Genomic DNA, 19,017 nt, shown 5'->3' on the forward strand with positions numbered 1-19,017 from the left:
AGAATCAGGCCGAGAACCCAGGCGTCCTGGTGCTCAGCCTCCCCCTCCCCCGGTCCCATCCTTTGTGCGGCGGGCGGAGCGCAGGGAGGGGGAGGGGAGGAAGCCACCGGGCCTCTGGCTCCTTCCTCTTCCTCCGCGGGGAGGCAGGGCCGCCGCCGGCCGCCGGGCCGGGACCACGGGCCATGTTCGAGTAAGGGGGGCGCCGGCCGGGGCAGGGGGAGGGGAGGAGATGGAGGGGGGATGGGGCGATGAGGGGGATGGGGGATAAGGATGTGGGGCCTGGTATGTTGGAAGGGGGGGGGGGAGCCGGGACTCCTGGGTTCTGTCCCCGGCTCGGGGGGCGGGGGAGGCTGGGAGCCGGGACTCCTGGGTTCTCTCCCCGGCTCTGGGAGGGGGCTGGGGTTTAGTGGTTGGGGGTGGGGAGGGGGAGCGGGACGCCTGGGTTCTCTCCCTGGCTGTTACTGCCCTGCCTGCCTGTGCCGAGCCCTCGCTCCCCGGCAGGTTCCCACGCGGTGCCCAGCGAGCGCCCCGTGCCCGGAGGTCCCGGCTGGGGGTCCTGGGCCGGGCACAGGCCTTTGGCATCTGCTCTAGCCCTGGGAACTGGGTAGTGATGGGCCCTGTGCGGAGAAGGGCACCTGTAGCACCCTCCCCCGCACTCAGCTGAGCCGGATGCCTGGGTCCCTCTCCCAGCTCTGGGCCAGCTGTCCGAGCCCGCAGAGCTGCCCTGGGACTCTGTCTTCCAAGCGGTGCCCAGGGCTGTGGGTTCCCGGAGCAGGGCATGGGCCGGGGGCTGGGATGGCAGCATCCTATCGGGTCTGCGCCGGCCTCGCCAGGCCCCCAAATCCCTCTGCAGGCATGACAGGGGGCAGCGTGCGGGTTGGGGCTGTGTGGCGAGGATGACGCCGTCCCACGGGTCAGGGGCCCAGGTGTCCGAGCGCCCTGACTGCTCCTGGAGATTTCTGCTGGGGCCCTGCGCTGAGGGGGTCTCTGCCCCGCTGGGATACAGCCCCCTTTAATGGGATGAGTTTGCCTCACACGGCATTAAAGCCCAGGCTCTGGGACAGGAAACACCCACCTGCCCCTTCCTTCTGCACCGCAGAATCGCCCCATACAGACCCTCTTCAGGACGGTAGGTCATGAGTGGAGCTGGGGGCACAGGGCTGGGATAGCATGGGGCTGCGGGCTGGGAGTGAGGGGCTCCAGCAGGGCTGAGTGTGGTGAACATTTAATATGGCTCCATGTAACTGTCCAGCTAGGAACAAAGAGAGTTAGACACGTGATTGGGCTGGGGAACTCTGTTCTGGGGAGCAAGGATGCTGAAAAGATCTGGGAGTTGTGGTGGATGATCAGCTGTACTTGAGCTCCCCAGGCGACGGTGGGGCTGGAAGGGTTAATGCAACCCTGGGATGCAGAAACAGGAGCAGCAGGGAGGTGATTTTTCCTCTGCGTTTGGCCCTGGTGCAGCTGCTGGGACCATGTGACCAGTTCTGGCACCCACAGGCCAAGGAGGTAAATTGAGGAGGGGTCCAGGAAGAGCCCCGAGAATGTGGAAAGGGTCAGAAAATCTGCCCGAATGTGAGAGACTCCCGGAGCTCCAGCTATTTAGCTTAGCGCAGAGGAGGTTCAGGGGTGATGCTCCCCATCTGGACGTCATAGAAGATTAGGGTTGGAAGGGACCCCAGGTTGGAAGGTCCTATGTGGGGATCAGACCCCCAATAACAGAGGAAGATCCAACATGATCCAATGGCTGGAAGTTGAATCTAGACAAATTCAGACTGGAAATAAGGTGAATATTTTTAGCAGTGAGAGTAATTCACTGTTGGAACCATTTCCCAGGGGTCATGGGAGTGAGGGCACCGGCAGAGCTGTGTGCGGGGAGCCCAGAGCTGGGCTAGCAGGTTGGGAGTGAGGGGCACCAGCAGAGCTGGCCTGCATGGTCCATCCTACCTTGGCTCAGGGATGCTCTCTGGGCAGCAGACAGGGCTGGAGGTCAGGGTTTGTGGTCGCGGGCCAGGCAGGCAGCCTCTTAAGCCCTGCCACGCCAGCAAGATCTGCTCCATATTTACTTCCCTTCTCTGCCAGCCGGCTCCAGGTCTCGGCCCGGCAGCTCTCCTTCGACCCGGGCCCCTGGGCGCCAGGACTGGGACTGGAAGCACCTTGCTGCGTGGGCCTGGCCCCAGCCCCAGCCCCCTGTGTCCCTGCTGGGCCCCCAGAGCCCCCCAGAGTCCAACAGCCAAAGGCTCGGCTCAGCTGACAGAAGCGGCTGGGGTAATCTTGGGTCCTGCTGGACCCTGGAGGGCGGCCAGGGAGCTGGGCCGGGGCTCAGCAGGGGGGCACTCTCCCCACAGCATGGTGCCCCTCACTGAGCCCCACGTCCCAATCCCCACAGAGCAGCCCCCCTGCTCCCCGGCACCCCATAGCGCTGCCGGGGGCATTGGGGCCAGTCCTGAGCATGACGCTGTCTCTGCTTGAACCCTGTAGGGGTGCGGGGGGGGAGGAGTGGGGCTCGTGCTCCCCCCCCCCCCGGCTGTGCTGTGGGTTCTAGGCCCCTTTCTCCACGCGCCAGCCCCCAGCAGCTGTCGCAGCGTCAGGCTGTCCCCGGCCACCTGCTGTGGCGGGGTGTGTGTGACAGTAACCAGATCTGGAGCTGCCCCGGAAGTAGCGACTGTCTCTCCTCCTCCCCCCCCCTCCCCGTGCTGCCCCTGGCACTAGGCTGAGGTCCAGGTGGCCGGTAAGTGTGGGGCACGGGGGGACATGCCTGTTTCCAGTCCCCAGAACAGCCCCGGCCAGAGCCAGGCAGGGGGAGGATGGGGTGCCAGGTGGACGGGAAGTGGGGGATGTCAGGGGGCACTGGAGGTGCCTGGGGGGCCAGAGGAAGGGGAGGGAGGGGGAGTCGGGAGGGACGCTTGGGGGAGGCCCGAGGAGGCTCATGGCCCCCCTCGCTCTATCTCGTCCCCAGCACGGGCAGCCCCTCCCCCCGGAGCAGCCCCCGCAGCTCCCCGTCGCTGCGGAAACGTCTGCTGCTGCCCCCCCGGTCCGCCCCGGAGCCTCCTGTGGATGCCATGGTGGAAAAGAGCACAGAGAGCACCCCGGAGCGGGGCCCCCGCCTCCCCCCTCACCCGGGGCCCCCCTCAACTACCCACTGAGCAGCAGGAGTTTCATCCGCAACAACAAGGTGAGGGGGGTTGGAATCTGGGGCGGCCTTGTGGGTGCTCCTGCTAGCCCAGCCTGGCCCCCCGGCTCTGCCGGGTATTCAGGGTGCTTTGGGGGGCTCCCTGGAGGTCTCTGTGGAGGGGCTCAGCAATGCAGTATTGGAGGCTCTGTGGAGTCCGGGCAGTTCTGGGGAGGTATTTCCTGGAGGGCTGGCCCCTGGGGGGAGTGTCTCAGGGGTTGTTCCTGGGGGCCAGCCTCCGGGGGATTTCTGGGGGATATCTCCTGGGGGTACCATGGTTTGGGGGGGTGGAGGGGGGGGGGTTATGTCCTCAGTGGGGTTGGAGAAGTGTCCCCTGGGCGACTGTTTGGTTCTGGGGGAGCGAGCTTTGGGGATGTATAAACTGGGGGCTGGGGGGAAAGGGCTTTGGGGGTGTATCCTTTGGGTCCTGGGGGGCAGGGCTTTGGGGGTGTACCCCTAGGGGGCTCCTGTTCTAACCTGTCTCTCTCTTTCCCTTGCAGAAGGCACAGAGCTGGTACAGCGTGAGTCCCCCCCGGCTCTGCCCATGGCCCCAGCACCCCACACTCTGCCCGGCTCCCAGGGTTCAGCTTGTGCCCCCCACTCCCCGCAGCTAGCCCCGATCCCTGCCTCTGGCAGCTGGGTGAGGGGGTGGCAGGAGGGACTCTGGGGACCCCTCCTGGCTGGGCACAGCCCAGAGCTGGGTGCACCCCAGGAGCAGGGTAGATGGGCCCTGCCACACGTTCCAGCCCCGCCGCCCCTGTGCTCAGCCCCTCACCCCTCTCTGAGCTTTGCTGTCCTGCCCCCCATTTCCTGGCCCCCTGCTCCCTTTAAAACCCCTGCCCCCCCAGCTACAGCCCACTGGAGATGAGGGGCAGAGAGAGGGCGGGGGGGGAGGTCGCCAAAATTGCCGTGGGGCAGTGGGGGAAGGAGTAAGAAGTGGGTGGGGGGCTTGGTTTGTGCCCCCCCCCCCCCCCGGTTTCTGATGCCGACTCAGAGTCGGGTGGGGCTGGGCAGGGGGCTGGGGGGGTGGAGGGGGAGGGCGGTGGACGGGGGTGGGGGCTGGAGGGGTGGGGCTTGCTCTGAGCTCTCTCCTTTCCCTACTAGCTCTGCTCAGCCCTGGCCAGGGGCAGTGCCCCTCCGGGTGGGGGGAGGGAGGGGATAGCCACAGCCCCCCTCCTTTCCCCCCCTGTTTCCTGTAAGTGATGGGGGGGCTTCAACTTGGGCAGAAATTTCCAAGCCTCTTGGTGCTGCCCCCCCCGGACCTGCTGTCCCGCAGACCCCCACCCTGTATCCAGCCCGGGGCTCCCCCCCTGCACCCTCCCAGATACCATGGTGAGGGGCGCCGGCCCATGCCCAGCTGTAGTGGAGTCTTGCCCCCTCCCCCGGCCATAGCAGGGGGTGGGGCCATAGAGGGGGTGGGGCAGGCCCTCCACCCCGCCTGATGAGTCTGGTCCCCCCCCCACACAGATGCTGAGCCCCACGTACAAGCAGCGCAACGAGGATTTCCGCAGGATCTTCAAGGGGCTGCCGGAGAGCGAACGGCTGCTCGTGGGTGAGGGGGGGTCATAGGGGGAGGGGCAGTGAGGTGGGGGTGGCATGGGGGGGCAGGGCTGGCAGGGGAAGGGCTGCGGGGGTTCACGGGTGGTGTAGGGGCAGGGCCAGTGGGGAGTGGATGCGGGTGCGAGGGAGCAAGTGGGGGGGAGGGGGCCCATGGAGCGAGGCCCCCCCCATCTTGTCACTCTCCCCCCAGCTGTTGTCACAACTATTTACCTCCCCTCCAGTCCCTGTTTACTCAGGACTCCCCCGCCCCCGTGTCTGGCGGGGGGCTGCACTGGCACCTGGCCCTATGGCTCCTGCCGTATCTGCTCCCCACAACCTGCCTATTGCCCCCTTGCCCTGGACCCCCAGAGCCGGCCCCTCCTTTCCCCCCACAGACCTGGCCTGCTCCCTGTCAGACGGGGGTGTCTCTCTCCTCTCCCTCCCGCCCCACATCCCCGCGCTGGGCTGGCTCTGAGGTTTCCCGTCTCCCCAGATTACTCCTGCGCGCTGCAGCGTGACATCCTGCTCCAGGGGCGGCTCTACCTGTCCGAGAACTGGCTCTGCTTCTACAGCAACATCTTCCGCTGGGAGACGGCCGTGAGTGACACCCACCCCTCCGGGCAGCTGTGGCTTCCTCTGTCCCCTGGGGCCCTGCCCCACCTCCCCAGGCGCCCCCAAATCCTGCCTCCCCCCCGCACCCCGACGCTGCCCTGGGCCACTGCCAGCTTCACCGAGCACCTCAAACCCTGCCCTGCCCCTGCTGTCCTGGGCGCCTCTGGCTTCCCCTGCACCGCCCAGGCGCCCCTGAACCCTGCACTTCCCCCGCTGCTCTGGGCCGCCTCCGGCTTCCCTTTACCACCCCCTAACCCTGCCGCCCCCTGACTGCTGCCCCCCTGTAGATCTCCATCCCGCTGCGCGAGGTGAAATGCCTGAAGAAGGAGAAGATGGCAAAGCTGATCCCCAACGCCATCCAGGTCTGCACCGCAACTGACAAGGTGAGACAGGGCGGAGGCTCCCCCTGCCCCACGGCCCCTCTCTTTGGGGGGCAGCCCCACGCCCACACCTTGGCCACTACACGGCCCCTCTGTCCAGGACTGTGGTGTTCCAGATGCCCCTGCCTGGTGCAGGGCAGACACAGAGACAGCCAGGCTGGTTCCTGTGGCCCTAGCCCCTCGAGGTGGCCCCACAGGGAGAGGGGTCAGGTCCTGCCTGATGCTCTGCATGGGTGGCGCTGGCATCCTCACCTGGGGAGGGGGCAGGTTGGGGTGAGGCCGGGGCCCCCTGATCCCCTCGGAGGCAGGGCAGGGGTCTCCCAGGGGCTGGGAAGCACCAAAGGGTAACCCCCATCCCTGCCCCCTCGCAGTCCCAGGGACACTGAGTCTGGACTCTCCTGCATCACTGAGCTGGGCCCTGCCGGGGGTGTGGGGAGCCCAGGGCTGGGCAAGCGGGGGCCGGGGGTCAGAAGTGAGGGGAGCCGGCAGAGCTGAGGATTGGGTCTCGCTTCCTCCCTTCCCCCAGCATTTCTTCACGTCGTTTGGGGCCCGCGATCGCTGCTTCATGCTGATCTTCCGCCTGTGGCAGAACGCGCTGCTGGAGAAGGTACCGACGCTCCCGGGGAGGGCAGAGGGGAGTTCGGGGCCGGAGGGCCTGGGGGGAGCGCAGAGGGGAGTTCGGGGGCAGGGTTCTGGTTGGGGGCAGATGGCAATCTGGGGATGGGGCCCAGAGGTCCCTGCTCATGTCCCTGCCCCCCAGACGCTGTCCCCCCGGGAGCTGTGGCACATCGTCCACCAGGGCTACGGCGCGGAGCTCGGCCTCACCAGTGAGGATGATGACTATGTCTGCCCTGCCTCTGCCGACGAGCTCAATGGCCTGGGGTGAGTGCGACTCCTGCCTACTCCCTCCCCCCTACCCCCAGAGTGGGGCTAGCTGTGTGGGGCCAGGCTGGGAGGTGGCCTCTGACCTCTGTTGTGGGGACCTCAGGTCTGGCTGGGCCCCCACCTCCACCCAGGAGCTGGCCCTCCTTCCCTATGGCCCTGTGGGGCTGGCCTCCCTCCCCTCTGACCCTCTTTCCCTTCCCCCATGGGGCTGGCCCATCTCCCCATGAACAGGGGGGCTGGAACAACTGGTATCTTGGGGGTGGTGAGAGCTATTGAGCCAAATGGTAAACCCTGTGTATGATGGGAACCACTTCAAGCCAGGGGTGCCCAGCCCTGGCACCCCCCGCACCCCTAGTTCTAGCACCTATGCCCAGGAGGAGGCATCTGTGCCCTCTTGCCCAGGGTGAGCTGGGGGGCAGACATCTTCCCAGGAGCAGATTGGACCCTACCCGAGTGCTCGGAACCCCATGACCCCCATCATTTAGGGGGTCCCGCCCCCCCCAGAACGAGCTGGTGTCATGTCCCCTCCCCCCCGCTGGTGTGTCCAAGACTCGCCCTGGCTCAACACCCGCCCCCGTGGGACCCAGTGACCTCGGTGCTCGTGGTGCCCCCGGCCCCCCCAGTGACTGACCCCTCCCCAGCCTGGTCAGGGAGCTCGGCGACCTCATCGAGTTGAGAGACCTGGTCACGCCCTGCGCCTCTGACCTCAAGCTGGACGCCAGCCTCCCATTGGCCAGGACAGCCGCCAATCAGAGCTTCCACTCACTGGTCAGCAGCAGTGATGGGGCTGCCTCGGTGAGTGGCATGGGAGAGTTGATGGGGGAAGGGAGGGAGCAGGGCTGGGGGAAGTTTGGGGGCGGGTGAAGGCTGGGAAAGGCAGGGGGAGGGCTGGGGGAGGTTTGGGGGGCTGGGAAAGGTTCTGGGAGGCAGGGTTGGGGGAAGTGTCATGATGTCTGGTATGACTGACAGCTGAGAACCCCAAACTCAGGACAGACAGTCAGAAAACAGGGCAGACGCCCCAGACTGGTGGCATATTCTAGCATTCGATTTCACCAAGCCAGTAATGAAATGTCTGCCTGGAGCACGCTACGACTTTTACCATGGAGTACAGCCAGTCCTCTTGGCATCCCAGCCCCTTTTTACCGCCCAGACAAACTGGACTTCTTGATGAAAGGTTATTAAAACCAAAATTCACCACCCATTAGGTTCTTCCAGTCAGGTCAAAATACATTCCAGATCTCCCCAAAGACAACGCTGGGAGCTATTTTCTTCAGCATCTAAAAGTAAAATGTATTAGCTAAGAAAAGAAATGAGAGTTATTAAAAGGTCAAAGCAGATAAAATACATTACAGTTGAATCAGAATGTGTCCACATACCGTGCCTGCTAATTCTCCATTAGTCTCTTAGGGTCCTTCCATGAATCTTACAGGGTGTCCCAAAATTATTCTTTGGGGATCTCAGTCCAATAGCTCAGACTCCCCCAGTTCAGAGTTCAGCAGATCAGAGATGCAGGATCAGTCCCTTTAATCCGTATTTATAGCTCTCCCGGACAGAGAGCAAGCTGACGGGCGTCTTCACAAAAAACCCATCACAGCACGTGCTTTCCTCTGACAAAGAATAGATCCTTGAGTCTGTGAAAAGTCCCAAGGGCGCAAGTCTCGTAGACACAGTGTGAGAGTCAAACAATTCTCCTTTAAGTAAATTCACACGTACATGCTAAATACAGACCTTTTGATCTAACCACAGTTGAGCGTATCTGCCTACAGAATGTAAAGGTAACATAGAGTTACGAGACATGAAAAGGATCTAGCAACTGCGGGTTCATTTGATTACGCTGGTATATATCTGAGGCCATGTCTACACGTGCAGCTCTGCAAACAGCACAGCTGCACGGACACATTTGGTGAAGATGCACTGTGCTGATGGGAGAGAGCTCGCCTGTCGGCATAAAGAAACCACCCCCGCGAGTGGCAGAAGCCCCGTTGGCGGGAGAAACTCTCCCACCCACAGCATTGTGCACACAAGTGCTTATGTCGGTGTAATTTACGTCGCTCAGGGGGGTGGAATATTCACACCCTCGAGTGACGTAAGTTTTGCCCACGTAGGCGGTGGTGAAGACATGGCCTGACAGGATGTAGGTAAATACAGTTCATATCTGTTCTTGATTTTTATCAACACAAGTGCATGGGTTTGTCTTCGTTAGCCTAGTTAACTTCCCTTTGATACCCACACACAGGGGATTGACCCCTCATCACGGTCCTGCCCTGAGCTGGCTAGCTGCCAGCACTACAGGAGGTTCTTGGGAGGGAGGGGAGTTGAGGAAGGGAGGGGATGGGGCTGGTGGGGACGGGGGAGCTTCTAGTGGGGGGGAGAAGGTTTCAGGCCCACATTGGGTCACCCTCACTCTCTCCTCCCTCCCAGCTGGCAGAGGACCCCGAGGAGAATGCAGACAGCCAGGTGGACACCACCTCCAACCACACAGCGACCCTGGGGCTGGAGCCCCCAAAGGCTGCGGTGCTGGGGGACCTGCTGCCCCATGAGGAGCTCCCCACTGACACCAGCAACTCCTCCTCCTCCTCCTCCACGCAGGATGAAGGTGACAGCCCAGCCCTGCCTGAACGCACCAGCTCCCCCTGCTCTAACCACTAGGCACCACTCCTCTCGTGGAACTCAGTCCCCAGTCTTCCATCCCAGAAATATACCATCTTATGCAGGCAAAACTTTTGTTGCTCAGGGGTGTGAAAAAACACCCCTGCGAGTGACATAAGTTTTGCCAGCACAAGTGCTTGTGTGGACGGCACCACGTCATAGCTACCGCCGGTCGTTTAGGTGGTTTTATTATGTTGGCAGGAGAGCTCTCTCCCGTTGCCATAAAGCGGCTATACAAGTACTCTTACAGCGGCACAGCTGTACCGATGCAGCTATGCCACTGTAAGTTTTAAGTGTAGACCAGCCCTCACACTGTTCAAGCCTCCCTCGGACAGAGCAAGCTCATTAATCAGTTTGCCACTTCGTCAAAGGAAAGTGGACATGCACCAGCCTTTGTAATCTGAGCTGAGCTTCCCCAGCATTTCAGCTGAAACACACTGTTTTAGGTATAATATAAAACAGATTTATTGACTGTGGCAAGGGATTATAAGTAACAGGCTTACAGATCAAAATTGGTTACCTAAGAAATAAAAATAGAAACGCAGTCTAAGTTCTAACTTTAACAGACTTGAATCGGGCTCTCCCCCAGTAGACGTTACAGGCAGCTCACAGCTGTCAGTACACAAGCTGGGTTCCTTCCCAGCCTGGGACCAATGTCCCCAGTTCAAAGTCTTCATCTTCCAGATGATCTTCCAGGTGTTGAGATGGGGTGGAGGAGAGGTCAAGTGATGATGTCACTGTCCCTCTTTTATACTTCCTTCCAGCTGCTAGAAAGATCCTTGCCCTGACGTGGGGGTCAGGCAGCCCCATCGCCTATGTGCCCTCTCCAAGGAGCCTCTTGGAGAATGGATTCTTCCTGATGGGCCCTTAATGCCTGTCTGGCCAGTGATAATTGCTCCTTTGTCTCTCCTGTCAGACCGACTGGGCATCGCCCAACCTCACAACACATTTCAGGGCTTGTTTACACATGCATTTACGCCACCAAAACTTTGTTGCTCAGGGGTGTGAAAAAAACTCGCCCCTCCCCGCCCCCCAAGCGATATACATTTTGCCAGCATTAAGTGTGAGTGTAGCTGCGTTATGACGGCGGGAGAGCTCTCTCCCGCCGATATCATAAAACCCCCTAAACGAGCGTCGGGTGCTATATCGGCAGAGGGCGTCTCCCGCCAACATAGCGCTGTCCACACTCACGCTTGTACCGGCAAAACTGACATCACTCAGGGGAGAGGGGAAGAGGGTTACGCACCCCAGAGCGACAAAGCTTTGCCGGCATACTGCGAGTGTAGACGAGCCCTCAGTAGTACACACAACAATGCTTCATCACTTCACACACAATGGTCCCTTAGGATATTAAGGTTCAACAGAACAAGCCTTTTAAAAGGAAACCTCACAAGGCATCCACCGTACCACACATCCTAATCACGTGATAGTGGTGGATGGGGGGGCGCCTGGGTGCTGTTTTGAGGCACAGAATGGCACAGCCTCACTCCCCTCCCAGAGCCAAAGAGGGAACCCACGAGGCCTGGCTCCCAGCTCCCCTTCTCTGACCCCACTGTCCTCCCAGAGGGTTAGGACCCAGGTGTCCTGTGGCCCCTCACCCCTCTCTCCCCCACAGCGGAGGTAGATGCCTTCTCAGACCTGCCCGGGCGGCTGCTGCTGAACTGTGTCTACCGCATGGGGGCCGAGCGGCTGCAGCAGATGCTCTTCAGCGACTCGCCATTCATGCAGGGCTTCCTGGGCCAGCGCAAGTTCACAGGTGGGGCAAGTTGGGGGCTGACTCCCCCCTGGGGGCTGTGAGCTGGCTGCCCCCCGCCAGTCCCTGGCTGACGGCTGGGCTGGGCCTGGCTCACTCCCCAGGACACCCCTGGGTTGGTGCTGGCCCGAGCCGAGACACACGGGGCGGGGGGATCCGGGGGCCTGGTGCAGATCCCAGGTGTAGGCAGCATGGCTCATGCTGAGAGCCTGGGTTTCTGGCAGGCGGGGTCTGTCCCCATTGGTCACTTGGGTGGTGTTTCCTGGGGAGGGAAGGTTCTTGGTGGGGCGCCAGGTCCAGGGCTGGAGTAGCCCACCGCTGGGTCCAGGTAAACCTGCCTTGCCCCCAGCCTGCTGCGGAGGGGAGGCCTGGGTGGGAGGGCGAGTCCGTCCCACGCTCCCCACACCCTGCCCCCACCCTGACGTGCCCCCTGCTCTCCCCAGATGTGACGCTGACCTCGTGGGGCAGCGAGAGCAAGAGCCACCAGAGCCGCGTCATTTCCTACACCATCCCCCTCAGCAACCCGCTGGGCCCCAAGGCAGCCGCCGTGGTGGAGACGCAGGTGAGGGGACAGCAGAGCCCCAGGGGGGCGTGAGGGGGCATAAATGCGGGGCAGCTGGACGGGGTGGCCGGACTGTGAGGTGGAGGGCGGCAGGAGCGGGGGCTGGGGCTGAACTGCAGGGTAGGAGGGTGCAGGCGTGGGGGTGCTGGACTTCGCGGTGGAGGGGTGGCAGGTGCGTGAGAGGGAGCAGGCCAGGGGAGGCAGCAGGTGGGGGGGCAGTGCAGAGCTGTCTCTGGCCTTTGATGTGATGAGCAGACACCTCTCCCCGGCCTGCCCCCAGACCCTGTTCCGTGCCAGCCCTGAGAGTGGTGCCTGTGTGGTGGACTCGGAGGTGATCACGCATGGCATCCCCTACCAGGACTACTTCTACACTGTCCACCGCTACTGCATCAGCACGCTGGCCACGGGCACGGCCCGCCTCAGGTACGGCCCCGGCTCAGAGCCCCTCGGCAGTGGGAAACTTGGGGGGAAATCTCCCCACCCACACAGTGGTGCTGGGAATTCCCTTGGTGGTTGGCTCTCATTGGCTCACGGCTGCTCCATGCTCCAAACTCTGACACATTGAAATCAGCAGGTCCAGATAACTCACATCCAAGAGTTTGAAAAGAGCTGGCTAAGGAGCTCACTGGCCTCTTAAGATTAATTTTCAATACGTCTTGAAGCATTGGGAAAGTTCCAGAAACCTGGGAGAAAGCTCCTGTTGTGCTACTCTTTAAAAAGGGTAAAGGGGATGCCCCGGGTGATTATAGGCCTGTCAGCAATCCTGGGAGAGAGAATGGAGCAGCTGATACAGGACTCAATTAATAACGAATTAAAGGAGAGTGATATAAGTAAAGCCTATCACCATGGGCTTATGGAGAATAGATCCTGTCACGCTAACTTGGTATCTCTTTGGGATGAGATGCCAAGGCTGGTGGCTAGAGAGAAGTGTTGACATCACACACTTAGATCCTCTAAGCCCACACAACATTTAAAGTGAAAAACAGACTGAGACGGCATGGCCCACATTAAAGGCTGGCTAACTGAGGGGGCTCAAAACGAACCTGTGAACTGGAAACCATCCTCAAGGGGGTTTTTCCAGGGGATCCTGCAGGGATCGGATGTTGGCCCATGTTATTTACAGCTTTATCAGTGGCCTGAAAGGAAACATCAATTCATTCCTGATAGTATTTGCAGAGGACACAGAAACTGGGGGAGTGAGAAATAGTACAGAGGCCAGGTCACTGGCACAGAGCCATCGGGCTGGCTTGGTGAGCTGGCCCGAGCCGTGTCTTTTAGTTCGGTTCCATGAAACTAACAGTCCAGCTAAGAACAAAAAGCATCGGCCACGCGCTCAGGCTGGAGGCTCTGTCCCTCCTCTGTCTGGAGCAGGGACGCTGAAAAGATCTGAGGGTCATGGTGGATAATCAGCTGTATGTGAGCTCCTGGGTGACGCTGAGTCCAGACGGGATAATGCAATCCTGGGATGCAGGAACAGGAGTCTCCAGTAGCAGCAGGGAAGTGATTTTTCCCTCTGGGTTTGTCCCTGGTATGACGCTGCTGGGAGCCTGTGTTCGGTTCTGGCACCCACAGGTCAAAGAGGATGGTGGTAAATTGGGGAGGGGTCTGGAAAGAGCCCTGAGAACGTGAAAAGGGTCAGAAAATCAGCCCAAGAGTGAGAGACTCCCGGAGCTCCAGCTATTTAGCTTAGCCCAGAGGAGGTTCAGGGGTGACCCTCCCCATCTGGACGTCCTGTGTGGGGATTGGACACGCAGTGCTGGGCTCATCTCTTTAGCAGAGGACTGTCAAACACGAGTCACTGGCTGCACTAATTCAGCCTGGAAACCAGGGGCCCCGTCCTGAACAGTGCCCGTAGCTCAGGCCTGGAACCATCCCCCAGGACATGCGGCTTCCCCATCGCTGCCCATCTGTAAAGCGGGGGGGTGGGGGTATCTGCTCTTCGTGGAGCCCACAGAGGGCTGGCAGGGTCCCAGCCATCAAGCCCAGCCCAGCCCGGTGGGCAGCCCCATCTCACCACCCCCTCCAGGAACATCCCAAGCTCTGTCTGCAACAGGACGGGTCCCCCGACTCCTGGGGGGCTGCCTCAGATCCTCCCACCTCCGGCCAGCAGAAACCGGCTTCTCCCCTGCTGCCGCTGCCCCACAGGGCCTTGTGCCACATGGGCCTTTAGCCCTCCCCCACCCTGCCTCCCTGTTTATGGGGTGCACTCGGAGCGCCCCAGCCTGTGCTGGCGCCCACCAAACCCAGCTCTTCCTGCCCCTCCCGGGAGCTCCAGCCCCCATTCCCCAAGCATCTCGCAGCCCCTGCACTGGCCCAGGTTGAACTGATCTTTCTTGGCCATGGGGGACCAGAGCTGGAGCCAGGGCCCTGCTGTAGCCATGGGGCAGGTGCAGGTGTTCATTCGGAGCAGTCCCATGCAGGGCGGGGCTCCCTTCTGGCCTTGGGATCTGTGAAGAGGGAGGGCTGGGGGGTGGGAGGGGATCTCCAGGAAACAGGCCCCTGCCTCATCTGCCCTAGGGAGCTGCTTCCCAGGGTCCTGGCCTGGCAGCCCTCCAGTGCTCCCCAAGGAGCTAATCGTTGACCCCTCTCCCGGCTCTGCCTTCCCCAGAGTCTCCTCCGAGATCCGGTACCGGAAGCAGCCCTGGAACCTGGTGAGAGCCCTGATCGAAAAGAACACGTGGAACGGCGTGGAGGAGTACTTCCAGCACCTGGGTACAGGGGGCGGGCGGGCTGGCACCTGGTGTCGTGGTGTGGGTGTCTCATCCTCTGGTGACATGGGGCAGGGGTGGGCACGGGCGTTTCACCCCCCCCAGTGTCATGATGTTGCAGGGCGACTCGCTCCCTTCCCCTGGCGTTGCATGGCAGGCACGAGCATGAGCATTTCACCCTCTGGCATCGCCGCGTCTCCCGCCCTCCAGCATTGTGGCATGGGCATCTCATCCCCCCAGCGTCACATGGCAGGCATCGGACACAAGAGTCTCACCTCCCTGGCATTGTGGGGCTGGTGCCTCACTCCTTGGCGTCTCAAGGCCCATGGCGGGACAGGCAGTCGTCTGGTGTTGCAGCGCTGGCTCTGGTGCGGGGGTCTCACTCCCCACATATGGCAGGGTGGGTGCAGGCGTCTCACCCCCTGGCGTGTCCGGCCTGGCGCAGGCGTCTCACCCCTTGGTATTGCAGGACTGGCTCTGGCGCGGGCAGAGAAGATGCTGCTGGAGGAGAGCGGCCGCGGGACAGAGCCGCGGGGGCTGCTGGCCGGGCTGCGCCGCAGGAAGCGCACGCTGAGTTGGAGGGCTCCCCACGCCGAGCCCCCCCTGGCCACACTGCCCGCTGGCGAGATGGGGCCCCGCCCTCTGCACCCCTCTGGTAAGGGAGAGCCCACCTCTGTCCGTAACCCAGCCCATCCCTGCCACCATCCACAGGGAACCTGCATCCCCCATAACTTACCTCTGGTGTCCTCCCCTCAGGTAAAGGGGAACCCGCCCCCCTGCCCACAACCTGCCCCATCCCTAAACTCTTGTCCAAAGGGGAACGTGCCCCCTCCCGTAACCTGCTTCCCCCCGAACCCTTCCCCAGCCCCAGCCCTGTCCCCCCATTCCCATGTAAAAGGGAACCCACCCCCATCACCATCCCCCCCAGGTAAGGGGGAACCCGCCCTGTCCCTGATGACATCCCCCCATGAGGGAGCTGCGGGGGGTGGGGGTGTCAGCTATTCCTCCCTGACAGAGGATGGGAAAGGAGCTGCTGTCTCTGCCTTGGGGAGCAACCCCTGGGCATGTGGGGCTGGCCTGGCCCCCCTAACCTGTCCCCTCTCCCCACAGGCAGCCTGGCGGCCCGGCTCTCCCAGCAGCTGGTGGAACGGGGCCGGGGTCCCAGCACATCCACCCTCCTCCTCCTCGTCAGCCTGGTGTAAGGAGCCTGCGGGCCGGGCTCCAGGGGGGCTGAGCTCCAGGGGGATGGGACTAAAGGGGCCTGAGGTTCTTTGGAAGGGGTGATCCTGGGCAGGGCAGGAGCTCTGTGGTAGGGGGAGCAGGGGCACAGGGTGGGGCTCCGTGGTGGGGTGGGGAGGCAGGTCTCTATGGGGGGCGGAGGGTCCAGGATTGGGCTCACACCCATCCAGGGCTGGTCTTTCTGGACAGTGTGAGGGGACAGGGTGGGGCACGACCTGCGAGCAGATGTGGGGGTTGGACTGGGCTGTGGGTGGGGGTTGCGAGCCCGTGTGCGTGTGGCTGGGCTGGGGCTGGGGGGGGCGTGGGGTGATTCTCTAGGGTGAGGCCTCAAGTTTTTCTTTCCTTCCTTCTGTCTGTGCTGCCTCACAGGATCTGTGTGAGGTACGGTGCCCCCCACCCCTCCCCGTGCCCCCCCCGGTGTCATGGACCCCTGACCTCGCCCCCACCAGCACCCTCCTGCCATGGACCCCAACCCCTTGTCCCCCCAGCAACCGCCCACCATGGACCCCTGGCTCTGCCCCCCACCAGATGAGTGCCCCCCCCCATGGAACCTGACCCCTCGCCCCCCACAACACCCTCTGCCATGGACCCACAACTCTTCCCCCTGCTGCTGTGAGCATCCCTCTGCTGTCGTGGACCCCCAACCCCTTGCCCCCCCATTTACTCTCTGCCATGGACCCCCAGGATTCATGGACTCCAGGACTCCAGGATTCTCTCTCGGCTCTGGGAGGTGGTAGTGTCTAGTGGTTAGAGCAGGGGGCTGGGAGCCAGGACGTCTGGGTTCTGCCCCGTGCACCACAGGGCTGTTTCCTGGAGATGCCAGGGGACCCCTGCGAGCAGCCAGCCTGGGGTGAGGGCACTCTGCCAGCCCCTGACTGCCCCTCTCCCTACAGCCTGGTGGTCCTGGTGGTTCTCAACGTGATGCTGTTGTACCGGCTGTGGGAGCTGGAGCACACGGCCCATGCCTTCCAGGCCTGGCAGGCCTCCGCGCTGGCCCGAGGGTGAGCGATTGCAGCGGGGGGAGCGCAGACGGGGCAGGGGGGGATCTTGGTTGCAGGGGAGGAGGCGACATGGGGGGGATCCCAGCGGAGGGGGAGACGGGGGTGTGGGGAGCCATGGCCAGAGGGGAGATGGGATCCTGGCAGTGGGGGAGGGGGCGGTGTGGGGAGCCCTGGCTGGAGAAGGGATGGGGGATCCTGGCAGCAGGGGGAAGGGAGCAGCATGAGAAGTACAGGAGGCAAGGGGTGTTGGGGCATTGTTGGGGTGCCAGGTGAGGGCATTTGCCAGTAGCTGGCATTTGGGTCAGATGGGGGCCACCCCCAGCTGGCCGTGACCCCCTTGCCCTCCCCCTAGGAAGCTGCCCCGGACGGCGGGCGAGTGGGCTGAGGTCCTGGAGTTGCAGCGGCGGTTCCACGGCGCTGAGGTACGGAAGTGGAGGCGGATCCTGGAGGCCTCCGTGGAGCTGCTGGACGAGGTGAGGCTGTGGGGCCAGGCTGGGCTCGCTCGGCTCTTTGGGTGCCTGCCCCGGGGGGCCTGGAGCTCTGCCCTCCCCGACTCCCTGGGCTGGCTTCTTCCCCCCCCGGCCCGGCTTGCCCACCTGCTCCACAGCCCTTGGGCCAGTCACCCTACCCCACAGCTGCAAAGCGCCCGACTGGGTCGGTGATCCAGGAGCCCAAGGGAAGAGGAGGCACTGGGGAAAGTGTCATCTACTGGTTAGAGCAGGGGGCTGGGAGCCAGGACTCCTGGGTTCTCTCCCCAGCTCTGGGGGGCGGGGGTCTAGCTGAGCAGCGGGCTGGGAGGCAGGACTAGTTGGCTGAAGGCCATTCAGGAATAACTGGTACCACTCCCCTCCCTCCCCCAGATGAAGGTCTCCCTGGAGAAGCTGCACCAGGGCATCTTGGTGGAACCGCCCCCGGAGCCAGACCAGGCTGATGCTGTCTCCTGAGGCTGCACTAGCCACCAGGGGCCATGGGAGGCTGAGCTGGATCCGAGACTGACGCCGGGTCAGCGCTGCTCCGACGCCCCCCGTGGGCCGGCTCCCTCGCCCTGGTCAGCGCCACTTGGACACGGCCCCTGCGGCCCGGCTCAGTCTGCCCCTTCCTCGGCTGGGCCGGTGCTGCCTGGACGCTCCCCGGCATCTCTGCTTCCCCTGCTAGGTCAGCAGCGCCCGGCTCCCGGCTGGCAACGGTACCAGCTCAGACTGCCCCGTTCACCTTCCACCACCCTGGCAGAGCAGGGCCTCAGCGGTGGGCGATGTGGAGGCTGCGCCCAGGACACAGGGGAACTCCTGGGGGCTGGCTCTGTCCTCTACGATTCGCCTGCAGCCCCCAGTGTCTGCCAGAGGGTTTGCTGAGGTCTGGGGGGGGGGGGCGGGCTGTGGGGGCCGTTGTTGCCTGGGAGGGCAGGCTGGGGGGGGCTGCATGTTGGTGGGGGAGGGCATCCAGTCAGGACTGGGAATTGATTTTCTAAGTGGTCTGTCTACATGGTGTTAAGGGGGGTAAAATTGTGCTGCAGGGAGGGGGAGGGGAGTGGCCAGGGCAGCTCCCCCCACCCCCTTAGCCTTGGAGTCAGGACTCTTGGGTTCTCTCCCTGGCTCTGGGCTATCGTGCTGGGAGCATGGGCTCCTGGAGCACTGCTCCGTGTGCTGCAGAGGGGCACTGCCCATGGCTCGGCTCCCTTCTCCCCACACCCTGGTGCCTGCCGGGCGTCTGGGCGTTCCCCAGCACAGGGCTCCTGGCCTGGGCCTCTCACCGTTTGCCACTGCCTGGGGGGAGGGGTCTGGGGGGGTGTGGGTCCCCCCCCCACCACCCTGCCTGCTCCATCCTCTTCCTCAGTGTTATGGGCGTGGGGCCGTAGCCTCACCCCACTATTTATTAGCTGATTAAAGAGTGGGGCTGGGACAGCCCCGCCTGCAGCGAGTGTGTGTGTCTGTCTGGGGGGACTGGGGACCATGAGGGAGAGGCCCCCCCAGCATCCCTACCCCCCCTGCCAAGTGCCTCCCCTCAGCCACAACCCCCAGCACTCCTGCCCCTGCCCCTATTGCCATCCGCTTCCCCATCCCTCTCTGCCCATTGCTCTTGCCCCCATCGCCCCCCCAGCCAGCACCCCCTCTCTTGCTACCAGGGGAGCGTGTGTGGATGAGCTGGTTGCTTTGACGCTACTGGGGATCCTTCCCAGGCTCCTGCCCAACTGTGCCCCCCCCCAGTCTTTGCCTGCTCCCCACGTCACTGCCTAGCCCCACTGACTCCCTCCCCCTGCTCTGCCCTGCACAGAGATGGGCCCAGCCGTGTCCCTGCCGCAGCCCAGCCAAGGACACGGCAGCCGGCCTGACCCAGCTGCGAGCAAAGACACCCGGCGTCCTTAGCCCTTGGACCAATCCCGACCCCCAGTCCCCCCCCCAATTCTGCTGGTGCCCCTCACTCCTGACCCACAGCCCCCTGGGCTCCTCCCCCCACATTCTGCACAGGGGTGACCCGCTGACACCTAGCCCCACTTGAAACCTTCCAGCCCTCCTGGGA

General features: G+C 63.0%; 1 protein-coding gene across 1 annotated transcript; it reads left to right on the forward strand.

Annotated features, from left to right (window-relative positions):
* Positions 1-81: 81 nt before the first annotated feature.
* GRAMD1A (GRAM domain containing 1A) lies at positions 82-17,877 on the forward strand. Its single transcript, XM_067542938.1, is given in 20 exon segments — positions 82-190; positions 2,960-3,101; positions 3,104-3,175; positions 3,673-3,693; positions 4,640-4,724; positions 5,205-5,308; positions 5,611-5,706; positions 6,230-6,310; positions 6,464-6,585; positions 7,230-7,383; positions 9,010-9,184; positions 10,853-10,993; positions 11,434-11,552; positions 11,833-11,975; positions 14,161-14,264; positions 14,730-14,915; positions 15,371-15,458; positions 16,393-16,500; positions 16,853-16,973; positions 17,361-17,877. Coding segments are annotated over 20 exon segments (2,154 nt in total). The 5' UTR covers positions 82-182; the 3' UTR covers positions 17,445-17,877.
* Positions 17,878-19,017: the final 1,140 nt, after the last annotated feature.

This window comes from Emydura macquarii, unplaced genomic scaffold (assembly GCF_026122565.2).
Source record: "Emydura macquarii macquarii isolate MOO-44397 ecotype Brisbane River unplaced genomic scaffold, CSIRO-AGI_Emac_v2 contig_746, whole genome shotgun sequence".
Taxonomy (NCBI): domain Eukaryota; kingdom Metazoa; phylum Chordata; order Testudines; family Chelidae; genus Emydura; species Emydura macquarii.